Genomic DNA, 13670 nt, shown 5'->3' on the forward strand with positions numbered 1-13670 from the left:
TTTCTTTTTTTTTTTTTTTTTTTTTTTTTTTTGAGGGGCAGGTTTTGGAACACACCTGGCAGTGATCTGGGGCTAATCCTAGCTCTGTACTCAGGAGTGACATGTGGTTATGCTCAGGGGACCACATGTGGTACCACAGATTTGAACCAGGGTTGTGGCCACTGCATCCACATGCAGGGCATGTGCCTTACCTCCTGTACTATCTCTCAGACCCTAGTAACTATTTGGAATTTACATTAAATAACCTCATGCCCCTAAGCTTCCTAAACCAGCTCATGAGACCCCCATGTCAGGTTATATAACAATGTGGAGGTCATGAAAATTTGGCAGCAGCAACTGGTTTTTGAATTCAGTCACCAAAAATTGAGTCAAAATCAACCATGTTAGGCTGGAGAGATAGTATGGGTAGAGCACATGCCTTACACGCAGCCAACCTGGGTTCAATCCTGGCCCCCCATATGGTGCTTTAAGCATCACCAAGAGTGATCCCTGAGCATAGGGATCACTGAGTGTAGCTGGGTGTGACCCCCAAAAACTAAAAAATAAATGTTAATGACTCCAAGGTGTTTCTGGCAGTGCTCACCCTTGTTCCATTTCTCAGGCAAAAAGAGATTGAGTGGGGAAAGTTTTAAGAAGTCCCGGTTTAATGCTAAGCCTTTATTGGGTCGGTATAGTTGTATATGTATACCACCTAACTGGGTCCATATTTTCTGTAAATACTGTCTTAATTCCAGTTCTTTCCAAATTGTTCATGTTTTGTTTTATTCTGGAGCCACACCCGGTGATGCTCCGGGGTTACTCCTGACTCTGCACTCAGGAATTACCCCTGGTGGTATTCAGGGGACCAGATGGGGATTGAACCTGGGGTAGCCGTGTGCAAGGGAAGCACCCTACCTGCTGTATTATTGCTCAGCCCCTTTTCTCTAATGTTTATTGTTAAGATCCCTAAGCTGATAACAAATTAAAAAGTCTTTCTTCGGGGCTCTGTTTCTGGTCCTGACCATGCCATAAATAAGGATGGTTGCAATTTATCCCTGCCTTGCAGCTGAGCATGCTTATTCCTCCTAGGGGCTGTTCTCTGCCCGTAAATACCCTATATAGGTGTGGCATCAAGCTGGAGTTCTAAGTTGTCCAAGGAATTTTTTATACTGCTGAATGCTGCTCTCTTGCCCCGAAAGCACAAGGTTTGTCCCATTAACTTCCCTTTTCAGTGGAGCTATGAATGGTAGTGTTGTATCTGGTTATGACTGAATTTCGTTTTACAACAATAAGGAACAAAAAGGATAGAGTTCGTATAGTCTTTTGTTCTGATGAATTGAACCATTTTCTTCTTTGTTGTGAATTCTACATCTTGTTCACAGAGTTTTCAGCAACTAATTAGATAGGATCCCTAATTGTGGGTGAGCCACAACTTCTGTTAGAAAAGGAGAGCTAGATTCCACTCTAATCTCTACTTGTTAATTTTGAGGTGGATTTGGTAGAGTTGATAGAAATGTATTATCAGGATCGTTCATACTGCTTTGAAAAAGTAAAAATGCCTAAACCATAGTCTAAACCACAATCTGGGAAAATAATTCATAAGATCTAGGCTGGTGCGTAAGGGGTGTGTGTGGGTGTGGGTGTGCGTGTTGGGATCTGAGGGGTGTGTGTGTATGTGGGCGCCCATGGCCTCATTTATACGTAAGGCAAATGCTGTATCACTGACGCACTTCCCTACCAGCGATGCTCAGGGGTTATTCCTGGCTCAAGAAGCCAGGAATCTTTTTGAGGTGGATTTGGTGGATTTCCGGGGATCATGTGGGACACTGGGGATAGAACCCGGGTCTGCTGCATACAAGGCAAGCGCCCTATTCATTGTTCTGTCACTCTGGTCCTGAATCTAGAGAGCTTCAAATATACCCAGAATTTAAAACGGTTTTGTCATGCTGGGTGAACCCAGAGCTCCTTGCTTGCCAAGCATGTGCTTTACCACTAAGCCATATTCCCAGCCCAAGGAAAGCCTTAAATTTGTACAAAGGACACAGAAGCATTTCTCATTTTAAAACCATGTTTGTAAAAATTCATTTTCAGTACACAAGTTAATACCCAAGCCTTCTCCCATTATATCCAGGTATTACAAGTTCCTTTAGCTCCATTACTAGAAGTTCTCATTATCTTTAGGAAGGATGCCAGGCTTCATTCATTTTCTGTTCCATCATGATTGTTTCTGGACCATACCCAGCAGTGTTCAGCAAGTGCTCTTAGCTCGGGATTGTGCATGGTGCTAGGAATTGAATCCAGACTTCTTGCAAATAAAATGCTCTCCAGCCCTTTGAGCTACCTCCTTAATTCATTTAATATTACTAATGTCTTAAAGGCACTTTGTCCTAGGAATTGTGCCATTTCTCAGGATTTGAAAATGATTTGACCAAACTAAAGGTGAGGAAACCAAGCCTCTGCTACTTTTCTTAAGCTGATCACAGAAGGACTTGTGTAGTCACGAATTCTACAAGGACTAGCACTGCCCACACCCTGAAAATGGCAACAATGAAAAACCATTAGAACCAGAAGCAGCTTTACTACTTGCCACCCTGGACTCAGCAACAAGAACAAACAATTGGACTCTCGTTTATGACTGCTTTTTCCTTGTACCTTACAATGCACAGACTAAAAACCCTTCAGCTTCCCCTGTTCTTTTCCTCAAATTCCAGGATGAGTCCTTTAATGTGGGATAATTTCTGATGCAGGTACTCACAGCGATGCTTTTCTTCCCTGTAACCTGGGTATCGCTGCAATGGGGAGAAAAATCCATTTTTGAAAAATCCATCATTTCTGCCTTCTTAATCACCATTTTCAGGCCTTGTCTTACCTTCCTGAACTTTTTATATTCCTGCAGTATCTTTTCTTCCAGCACCTGAAACAGAAAATGGTAGCACCAAGTTTGTCATTGAGGGGAGGGAAAAAATACCTCTTTTTCTTTATAGGAAGGGTGTTCCTTCCCTTCTCATTCTATAACTTTGTTTTTCTTAAAATAGGCCTGCTTGTCATTTCAGTCACTGAACACATACGATGGGTAGTTAATGGGGAATTTTGGCCTGAACAGACTGGAGAGCCAGCCTGACTCCAACCCTACCTTGTGTTCTGGAGTTCCTCGCTGAACTCTCTTGATCTCTGCTCCCAGTTCTACGAATCTCTGGCTTGCAGCTCCAACACGAGCATGCAGGATTCGGTACTCAGCATAATCTGTCTCAAAGTCTTGCTCATAAGCCTGTTGCTGCTCTGCACTGTGGATGGCGGTGTACTGTCTGTCGGGACCAGAGAGCTGTCACCTTCCATGGAACTGCACCTGAAAGCTCCCAGCCCCCAAGGAGGTTTCTCCTACTATCTCTTGGACAAGGCTTGATAAAAATTGGAAATGACAGAGAACTCACAGGAGGTAATCTGGTACCTCTTCAGGACTTGGGGATTCAGAGTCTAGGAATGAAGCAAAAAAGACACAAAATTGATTTGTAGGCCTTTTATCCCAGCATGGCAGTTTGACCCTCGTTAGCACTCACCTGCCTGATCTGAGGGACTGTGTCCCAGCCTGGGACCCAGGTCTTCTTCTTTATCTTCTTCCTCCCAGTCGTCATCATCATCATTATCATCATCATCATCATCATCATCATCATCTTCTTCTTCTTGTAGATCCTGATTGGACAGACCTTGTAGGGGACTTGATGCTGAATGCAAAGTTCTGAGCCTTTTTTCTTTTTGGTCTAGAGCTGCTGTTGCTGGACGTTTCTTTGGGTGAGAAATGTGTCATAAGCAGTTACTGAGGAGACTCCCCCCTTCTCTTTTATTTTTGGGGTTTGGGCTATACCTAGCAATACTCAGGGGTTAGCCCTGGATCTGCACTCAGGAATTGTTCCTGGCAATATTCAGGGGACCGTATGGGATGCCAGGGATTGAACCCAGATCAGCTGCATGAAAGGCAGGCATCTGTCTACCCACTGTATTATCTGTCCAGTCCCTCCTGCCCTTCTCTTAATTCCGTATAATGAGGGTCTCAGAGGGCTCTCTAAGTATGGATTTCCAGTGTCGAAGGTTTTAGCCAAGATTAGACATAGCTATCATTGGAGAAACTTTTGGGGTGAGAGGGGGTGTTTTGGGGCCATGCCCAGAGATGCTCAGGGTTTTCTCCTGACTGTGCTCAGGGATCATGCCTGGTGGGGCTCAGGAAAATACATGGTGTTGGGGATTGAACCTGGACCAGGCATATGCAAAGTAAATGCCCTACCTGCTGTAGTATCTTTCCAGCCCCCCCAAACTTTTTTTTTTTTTTTGCTTTTTGGGTCACACTTGGTGATGCACAGGGGTTACTCCTGGAGGTGCTCAGGGGACCATACGGGATACTGGGAATGGAACCCGGCCAGTCACATGCAAGGCAAACGCTCTACCCGCTGTGCTATCACTCCAGCCCCCACCCCCCAAAACTCTTAAACTTGATTGTTATGTTGTGTTTTGTTGGTGTCACTGAGAATTGAATTCTGGGGCTTATGCATGCAAGGCCAGTTCTCTACTGCAGAGCTATATTCCTGCCAGATTACAGCTTACCTTGGCTAGATGTTTCTGGCTGGTGGAAGAAGGCAGTGTCTGATCAGGCTCTCTGTTTGGAATATGGGTCTGATTCCTTAGATATTTGAAGAGGGAATAAGAGATGAAGACTAGTCTAGGTGGTAGGACTAGATCTCTTATTACAGCATTTAGGGTGGAGATTAAAGAGGAAGACAATACCCGGGCTTCCCAGGTTGGTCCCACCCAGCCCCAGGTACCTCACTTCCCACTGTGCCATGGGTTCCCTCGAGGATCCTGGGAGTGACTGTCCTTGGCTGTTTGCCAATGGACCTGGTGCCTGGCAGGGAAAGTGGTAGGGGCACTTGGTTCCCTCAGCTCAGGCTCTGCCCCACCTTATCCTAATTCCCTGAGGTTTCTGGCCTCACCTCCTCTAGTGCCTCCTGGGGCCGGGATACAGCGGCTTCTCCAGTGTAGTCTGTGGTGCTGTGCCAGCTGTCAGGATTCCTGTCATCGAGCAGATGGGATCCCTGAACTGGGGATGTCGAATCCATAGCTGTCCAAATAGTGAGGCGCTCTCTGAGTGGGCCCAGGCAATGGAGGAGGTTAGGTGCCGATCTGGAAAGGATGGTAGTGGGTGAAAAGTGGGCAGCTGGTGAACTTTTAAGCATCTCTGGGCATTTCCCCAAATTCTCCACAAACCCTATTTTACCTGCTACCTGTTTCCCCCTCTTACCTGCCTAAGCGCTGGCACACAAGGTCCAAACTGCCACCTCCACCACCAAGTTCCTGGCCACACTGGGACAGCACGAAGGAAAACAGACAGGACCAGCCAGGTCCAGGGAACCTCAGATACTAGGGGCAAAATGAGACCCTGAGCCCCGGGAAGTCATCTCCTCCCCCTCCTGCCAATGTCTTTCCTCCCAGAGGAGTAGGCAGGGTGAAGGAGGGTCCCCAGGGACTCGTTAGCACACCGGGTGCACCTGAGCCTGGGCTCCCCAGAAGGCAGACAGCCTCCTTAACCGCAGCCCCCTGGGACCCAACCCCAGCAGTACCATTTGTGAGGGTTCAGCTCTCAGAACTTCCTCCAGCCTTGACTGCCCTCCCTACCCCCAGCACCTCCACACACCCCGGGGGCGTACGTACCCCTCGGTTGCCTTGGAAAGCGATCACTGGCCGGACCTGCAGGGAGAGCACAGGCGCTGGCAGAGGGTCCGGCGTCGGGTGCACCGCAGCATCTGCCGCGCGCGCCTCGCGAAGGGAAGTGGGGCGGGGGTGGAAGTGGGAGAGCCTTCGGATGCCAGGTTCCTCGGCCGGGGTCACCGACCGAGACAGAAGGCCCTAGAGGTCGGGACTCAGGAAGCCGAGGCGTGGAGTCCCGCGTACCTGTTGCTGCTGACAGTCCTGCAGAGCCCGCAGCGCCGCATCGTTGAGCCTGAGCAGCAGGAGACTAGTCCGCGCAGCCGGGGCGAAGCACAGGCGGAGTTTCCCACTCAGAAACTTCTGGGGTCCCTCCATGGTCGCGAAGTCGAGCGCCAGCACTAGGCGAGCCACCCGCGCCGCGCTGCGCTAGGCTGGCGCGCTAGTCTGCACCGGCCGGCCCCGCCCTCCACGGGGACCCCACCCCCAGCTTTCCGGCCGCGTGGGCGGGCAGCGCTCCCCGGGACCTGGGCTCTACCCCCAGCCGCTCACCGCGGGGGGCTTCCGAAGGGGGCGATTCCAATTCCGGAGAGGAAAGTCTGCGGCCCAGTTCAGTCCTGCCTCGGTTTCCCCAGCTAACCTGAAGTCGGAGATGCAGTCGCCGGGTGAAGCGGAAAGTGCCACCTGTAAAGGGTTTCGGGCGCAGAGGGCTGGGCCGCAGGGCCCTGTTGCTGGGCGGGTTCTGCCACGAACCCCCGAGGGACTGGGGATGACGAACCCGAAGGGGACTTCCTGGCTCCACCAACTGGCTCAGCGTCACACACACACACACACACACACACACACACACCTGGCTCAGCAGCATCTCACACACACACAACTGGCTCAGCGTCTCTCTCTCTCTCTCTCTCTCTCTCTCTCTCTCTCTCTCTCACACACACACACACACACACACACACACACACACACGGGCCAGAAGGCAGGCAAAAGACATGGGTGGTCGCAGGAGAGTCGCAGGGCACAGATGGTAAGAGAACCTCAGATTGGTGTGAAAGAGAGCTGCCCCACTCCCCGCATAGGGCCAAGGGGTGCCCATCCTCAGGTCCAAATTCTGGGACAGGGAGCATTCACGATCCACCCCAGGCCAGCCAGCGCTTGATGGCTCCTTTATCCCTATATGGATCTGTTTCCCAAGAGTCCTGATGTTGTTCTCTTTTCCTAGCCAGGATCCCTTTGCTACATCCCTGAGCCAAGTGCTCTTAATGCCCTTCACCTCAAATAAGATTTCCCGTGTATTTGTCAAAATGCATCCAGTACGGGCTGGAGCGATAGCACAGCGGGTAGGGTGTTTGTCTGTATGCTGCCGACCCGGGTTTGATTCCCAGCATCCCATATAATCCCCGAACACCGCCAGAAGTAATTCCTGAGTGCATGAGCCAAGAGTATTCCCTGTGCATCACCGGGTGTGACCAAAGGGGAAAAAAAGGAAAAGCATCCAATAGACACATATATAGCATGTAAATAGTTAAAAAAGTTTATTTTAAAAATCAGTGGCAGTGGCAGGGGCTGTAGCAATAGCACAGCCTTGTACGAGGCCAACCCGGGTTCGATTCCCAGCATCCCATATGGTCCTCTGAGCACCGCCAGAAGTAATTTCTGAGTGCATGAGCCAGGAGTAACCCCTGTGCATTGCTAGGTGTGAACCAAAAAGCAAACAAACAAACAAACAACCAGTTGCAGAGGCTCAAGTGAGAGTACAGTGGGTAGGGTGTTTGTTTAACATTTGGCCAACCTTAGTTAGATCCACAGCACTCCAAATGATACCGCGAGCCTGCCAGGAGTGATCCCCCGAAAGCACCATCTGTCGCACTGTCAGCCCGTTGCTCATCGATTTGCTCAAGCGGGCACCAGTAACGTCTCCATTGTGAGACTCATTACTGTTTTTGGCATATCAAATACTCAAAGGGTAGCTTGCCAGGCTCTGCCATGCACTCGGAATACTCTCGGCAGCTTGCTGGGCTCTCTGAGAGGGATGGAGGAATCAAACCTGAGTCAGCCGCATGCAAGGCAAATGCCTTACCCACTGTGCTATCGCTCCAGCCCCAAAAAAAAAATCAAAGGGTAAGTAGATTAAAATGAAATATTAATTTATCATCAATAAATATGTTCCAGATTGAATGTGTTTTGTAAAATTGTTTCTAGAACTGTGATTCATATATCAAAAGTATTATACATGCTAGTAGGAACACACAAAATATTTTCTTCTGCTTAATAAAATCAATCAGAAGAAGTCATAGAAATCAGTGAGAATCTTGATCATAAAATAGAACTTGTTTGATTCCTAGGTACTTGACAGTTTAAGGTCCTTTATTAAATGAAAATTATCTTATTTCTCCCTCTTCAGGTTTACTGCTGAATACATAAATGCAAGAGATTTTTGTGTATTGACTTTGTAGCCTGCTATTTTGATCCACTATTGTATTGTTTCTAAGAGTTTAGATAGAAAATGAAAAATCACTATTGAAGGTAACAAATATTACGTTCAATATTATCTTCAATACAAGTATTCTTTTTTTATCTTTTTGGGTCACACCTGGCGATGCACAGGGGTTACTCCTGGTTCTACACTGAGGAATTATTCCTGGCAGTGCTCAGGGGACAATATGGGATGCTGGGATTTGAACCCGGGTCGGCCGCGTGCAAGGCAAATGCCCTATCCGCTGTGTTATCGCTCCAGCCCCAATACAAGTATTCTTAATACTTAGAACAAATAATACCAAAATTCTTCTAGATTCATAAACCTCTTGAATATCCAAAGCAATTTTGAGAAAAAGAAAATGGTAGCTATTGCATTTTCTGACCTAAATTGTTTCGGAAAAGTTTGGAAATAGAATCAGAACAGTATGGTAATATAATAAATATAGAGTCTCCAACCAAACTCAGAATTGAGAGCCCAACGACCAAGTATCAGATTTATGAGTATTTAATTTAAGGCAAAGAAACTGGCGACATGCAGTTTAGCAATGACTCTTCAATAAACAGTGCTAGGAAAACAGTATAGCCATATGCAAAAGAAATGAAATTGTATCCATGTCTCACACCATAAACAAAAGTTTATTCAAAATGAATTAAAACCATATATTTTAAACCAGAATCCATAAAATATAATAAGGAAAAGATAAAGAGAACCATATAGTGTATGAAACCCAGAGAGCTCTTCAATAATTTGACACCTTGGGAAAGAAAATGAAACAATTTTTTTTAAAGGGGAGTATATCAAACTAAAAGTTTCCATGGCCAAGGATATGCAAGATAAAATGGAAAGATACTTTATTAAATGGGAGAAAATATTTGCACTCTTCTAAAATTGTGAAATACATAATTGATTTCTGTTTTATTTATTTATTTATATTTGCTTTTTGAGTCACACCCAGCAATCCACAAGGGTCACTCCTGGCTCAGTGCTCAGGAGACCATATGGGATGCTGGGAATCAAATCCAGGTCGGCTGTGTGCAAGGCAAACACCTTACCCGCTGTGCTATCACTCCAGCCCCTGATTTCTGTTTTAGAGACTGTATACTTCTGTTTTATTTTGATGACTATTCATCGTTGCTTTTTCCTTAGTTTATTATATTCTCCAGTCCTCATTAAAACAGACCTTCTATAGTAATAAATTCAGAGCCCATGTAGTCTTTGGCACACATTGGATTGATATTTTTAATAAATAATGAAATAGATTACTTATCAACGGAACAGAATATTCCAATTACAACCTTCTTTATTACAACCATAGAAATTGATTTTAAGATCATTATATTTAAGGTACTAAGTACTTATATTCCCAACATTTTTATATTTGGCTGCAGTAAATCTACTCCCAATGATGAAATAAACTTACATAACTTATGGAGTATCTGCATTTAGCACTATCAGGAATTATGCTGAAATGTTCATCAAGAAATATAAATTTATTGATAAGTATTAAAATATATTTTGTATTAAAGCATGCAACAACTTGAATGCAAGATACTATATAGGAGAAAATTGCTCCCAATTGTATCCCTTCAGTGATGCATATTGGTTTTTATTTTATTTTTTTTAAAGTTTGGGCCACACACAGCTGTCTCAGTGTTCACTCTTGGATTCCTGGCTCAGTGCTCAAGGAACACTTTTCTCGGGGCTGGGAAGGCATATGCATTGAGAGAGATCAAACCCATGTCAGATGTGTGCAAAGCAAACACCTTACCTACTGTAACCTCTTTGCTCACTCACTGGTTGTTAAGTGCTAACGCAGCAGTATACAAAAACATCTACTTGGATTTTTCTGTGGACATACACTGAATTTATATGGCATTTGCTTTTAGCCTCTTCTGAATCCCCGAGAGCAGAGTGAAGAATAAGCACTGAGCACCTGCAGTCTAGCCAAAAAACAAACAAACAAACTAAAAATCAGTTGCAGGGACTGGACTGATACAGTACAGCAGGTAAGGCACTTGCCTTGCACACATCAGGCAGAGGTTCAATCCCTAGTACCCATCTGATACCTCATCTTGCCATCCTGCCAGGAGTGATCCCTGAGCACAGCCAGGAATAAGCCCTAAGCACAGGGTGTACTTCCCCCACCTCAGCAAACCCCACCCCCCCCAAATAAAATCACTCCAACAGTCTCTTATGTGTGAGGCTCTGGTTCAAAGCAATGTGGAGGGAGTGGGCGGGGAGAGATGACAACAAACCTGCAACTCCAGCAATGAAAACATTTACCTGTCTAGCTCCTCAGGGCTCCCTGCCTCTCTGGTCAACACCTGATAAAAGTGTGGCAGTGGGTAAGGCTGGTCTCTAGTTCCCTTTCTTCTCAGATGGCACTGTGACCTTTTGTTAGATTTTTCCAGGATTTAAATTCAAAAGGAAAGACTAGAATGGGGATCGAAGGAATAGTACAGGGGGGAAAGTACAGGATGTTTGCCTTGCATGAGGCTGACCTGGGTCCTTTCCCTGGCATTCCCCAAGTACTGCCCCAGGTAACTCCTGAGTGCAGAGTCAGGAGTGACCCCTGAGCATTTCTGGGTAAAAAATCAAAATTTAAACAAAGACTAGAATGGTGGAATTTTCCATAGAAAAAGGTGAAAGCAGTGCTGAAAGTGTAGGCAATTGGGGAAGTACTGGAAGAAGCTAGAAAGGAGACAGGAATCTAACAATTATTGGGTGTCTATTGTGTGTCTAAAATTTTTGCTAAGGGGTTGAAGCAATAGTACAGAAGGTAGAGTGTTTACCTTGCATAGGCTGACCCAGCTTCCATCCCTAGCACCATATATGGTCCTCAAGCCTGTCAGGAGTGATTCCTGAGTGCAGAGCCAGGAGCACCACTGGGTGTGACCTGAAACAAAAATAAAAAATAAAAAAAAAGAAAGAAAGAAAAAAGGAAGGAGAGGAAAGAAGGGAAGGACAGAAGGAAGGAAGGGAAAGAAAGAAAAGAAAGAAAACATTATTCAGCCCAGGAAAAACCCCCTTCTGTTTGCAGGCTTTTTATGGTCCATATTTGTTTGTTTTGCAGTGCTAGGGGTTTAACCCAGGACCTCAAACATGCAAGACAAGTACTCTACTAAGAAGCCACATTCCCAGCTTGATCATTGTTTTTATGGAAGCTATACATGTACATACAAGTCTTATGCAAGACTTATAATAAAAAATTGTACCCTTATCCGATTCTGCTTCCCACTATTTAAAGGAGATTATAACTTAGGTTGTTTCTTTTGGTACTTACTGTTTTTCTAAATATCAAGCAATTTCTAGAAGCTGGAGAAACCATACAGCAAGAGTGGCCTCTGAGCATTGCTGGGTGTGACCCCAAAACCAAAATAAATAAATAAATAAATATTAAGCCATTTCGGAATTCTTTTTTCTGACCACACTTGGTTGTGCTCAGGGCTTACTTCTAGAAGACTCTGTACTTAGATATCATCCTGGCAGTGCTCAGAAGACCATATGTGATACAAGAGATTTGAACCAGGGTCAGTTGTATGAGAAGAAAGCACCATATCTGCTGTACTCTCTTGCTCTGGCCCTTATCTGGAATTTCTTTCTTTTCTTTTCCACATCCACAATGCTCAGGGTTTACTCATGGCAGTGCTCAAGGAGCTATATATGATGCCTGACATTGAACCATGGTTGATTGTATTCAAGGCAAGAACCTTGCCTTTTATATGACCCCTCTGCCCCCAAATTCTTTATTTTTGCCCAAATCAATATAACTTTCATTTATCTATTACTAAATGAGTACTAGCATCCCCAATGTCTATGTTAGCCTCTCCAATATCTCCTTAATTTCATTTACCTGCTTCAATCTTTTTCCCTCCCAAGAAGTGATCTCTTCGAAATTTATGTCCCAGGGAAAGGAGTAATAGTCCAGCAGGTAGGATAGTTTGTATTGCATGCAGCCCTAACCCTGTGGCTCTTGATGGAGTAAGTTAGAGGAGCAGGAGCCTGAAGCCTTCACATGTACTGTTTTTGTTTGTTTGTTTGTTTTTTGGGGGCCACACCTGGCCATATTCAGGGATTACTCCTGCCTCTGTGCTCAGGGATCACTCCTGGAGGGCTAGAGGACATTCGGGGTACTCTTGGCCATGTGCAAGACAATGGTCTTATCCTCCGTACTATTGTTTCAGACCCATTCTTCACATGTATTGCTCACTATCTTAAAATGTCCTCCTGTTCATTCTCCTTTGGCTTGTTTAAGTCTTTATTCTTCTAATTCAGCCATACATCACTTGTTAGGGTTGGAGTGTACAGCAGGGAGGTCGCCTGCCTTGCACACGGCTGACCTAGGTTCAATCCCCAGCATCCCGTAGGGTTGCCTGAGCCTTCCAGGAGTAAGCCCTGAGCATCGCTAATGTGACCCAAAAACCCCCCAAAACCAAACAAACAATCCTCCAATCAACCCTTTCATAATACCCATCAGTATGATAAAAGGAAAAGTGGAAAAGTAGAAAAAATGTTTATAGATAGCTTTTATGCAGATTATACCAACATCGGTTTTCACTTTTATTCATTTTTGGCCACATCTGGTAACTCTCAGAAGACCTGGTGGCAGTGTTTTGCCTGGATTTGAGCCGGGGTTTCCCACATGCAAAGCACATGCTCTGGCCCTTTGAGCTATCTCCCTGCCCCCAACATCTGTTTTAACGGGTAGTTGCTTATGCTGTGCGCCATGTTAGATACTTTGAATATCATCCTTGCATAGACTCTGTTACTTTCCTTTAAAGTAATTATAACTATCAATTTTCATATCATAAATTTTTACACGCAAAAATAATAGGTATATTTATGTATGAAAGAGAAAGCTATTTCCTCTCTACACTGTTCTAAAACAGTGTAGGGGCTGGAGCAATAGCACAGTGGGTAGGGCATTTGCCTTGCACATGTTTGACCCGGGTTCGATCCCCAGCATTCCGTATGGTCCCCTGAGTACTGCCAGGGGTAATTCCTGAGTGCAGAACCAGGAGTAACCCCTATGCATTGCCAGATGTGACCCCAAAAGAAAAAAATAAAAGTTTGTAGCTGGTACACGAAACTATTTGTTGGAATAATAATTTTTTATTAACTTCTGTAAAATTAAAATGGAAATGTGGCAACAGTGTAGGTTCTAGAAGGACTAAAAATGGACTCTGGCATGGAAGTAGGCTAGAATGATTTGTTATTGTTGGGGCCACACCAGGCATTGCTCAAAAGTTATTCTTCTGGACGCAGGCTGGGAGTGTTCTGCTCTCTCACCTTCCTACATTGATGGACTTGACATAGAGGTAGCGGGTGCCCAAAAGAACTTGCTTCTCAGGGCCAGTGTGATAGTACAGCAGGTAGGTGGCTTGCCTTGCACATGACTGACCCAGCTTCCATCTCTGGCACTTCATATGGCTCCCCAAATCCTGCCAGTGGGGATCCCTGAGTGTAGAGTAGGGGGTAAGCCCGGAGCAAAACCCAGTGTGACCCCAAAACAAAACAA

General features: G+C 45.4%; 1 protein-coding gene across 1 annotated transcript; it reads right to left on the bottom strand.

Moving 5' to 3' along the window:
* Positions 1-1120: 1120 nt before the first annotated feature.
* Positions 1121-6224, bottom strand: ELL3 (elongation factor for RNA polymerase II 3). Its single transcript, XM_055132147.1, has 11 exons — positions 5920-6224; positions 5680-5715; positions 5270-5388; positions 4962-5151; positions 4794-4873; positions 4576-4651; positions 3537-3762; positions 3411-3453; positions 3113-3284; positions 2849-2893; positions 1121-2768 (listed from the first exon to the last, which is right to left on the bottom strand). The coding sequence occupies exons 1-11, from the start codon at positions 6049-6051 to the stop codon at positions 2658-2660; spliced, it is 1230 nt and encodes a 409-aa protein (XP_054988122.1). The 5' UTR covers positions 6052-6224; the 3' UTR covers positions 1121-2657.
* Between the last annotated feature and the right edge of the window lie 7446 nt (positions 6225-13670).

This window comes from Sorex araneus, chromosome 3 (assembly GCF_027595985.1).
Source record: "Sorex araneus isolate mSorAra2 chromosome 3, mSorAra2.pri, whole genome shotgun sequence".
Classification (NCBI taxonomy): Eukaryota; Metazoa; Chordata; class Mammalia; order Eulipotyphla; family Soricidae; genus Sorex; species Sorex araneus.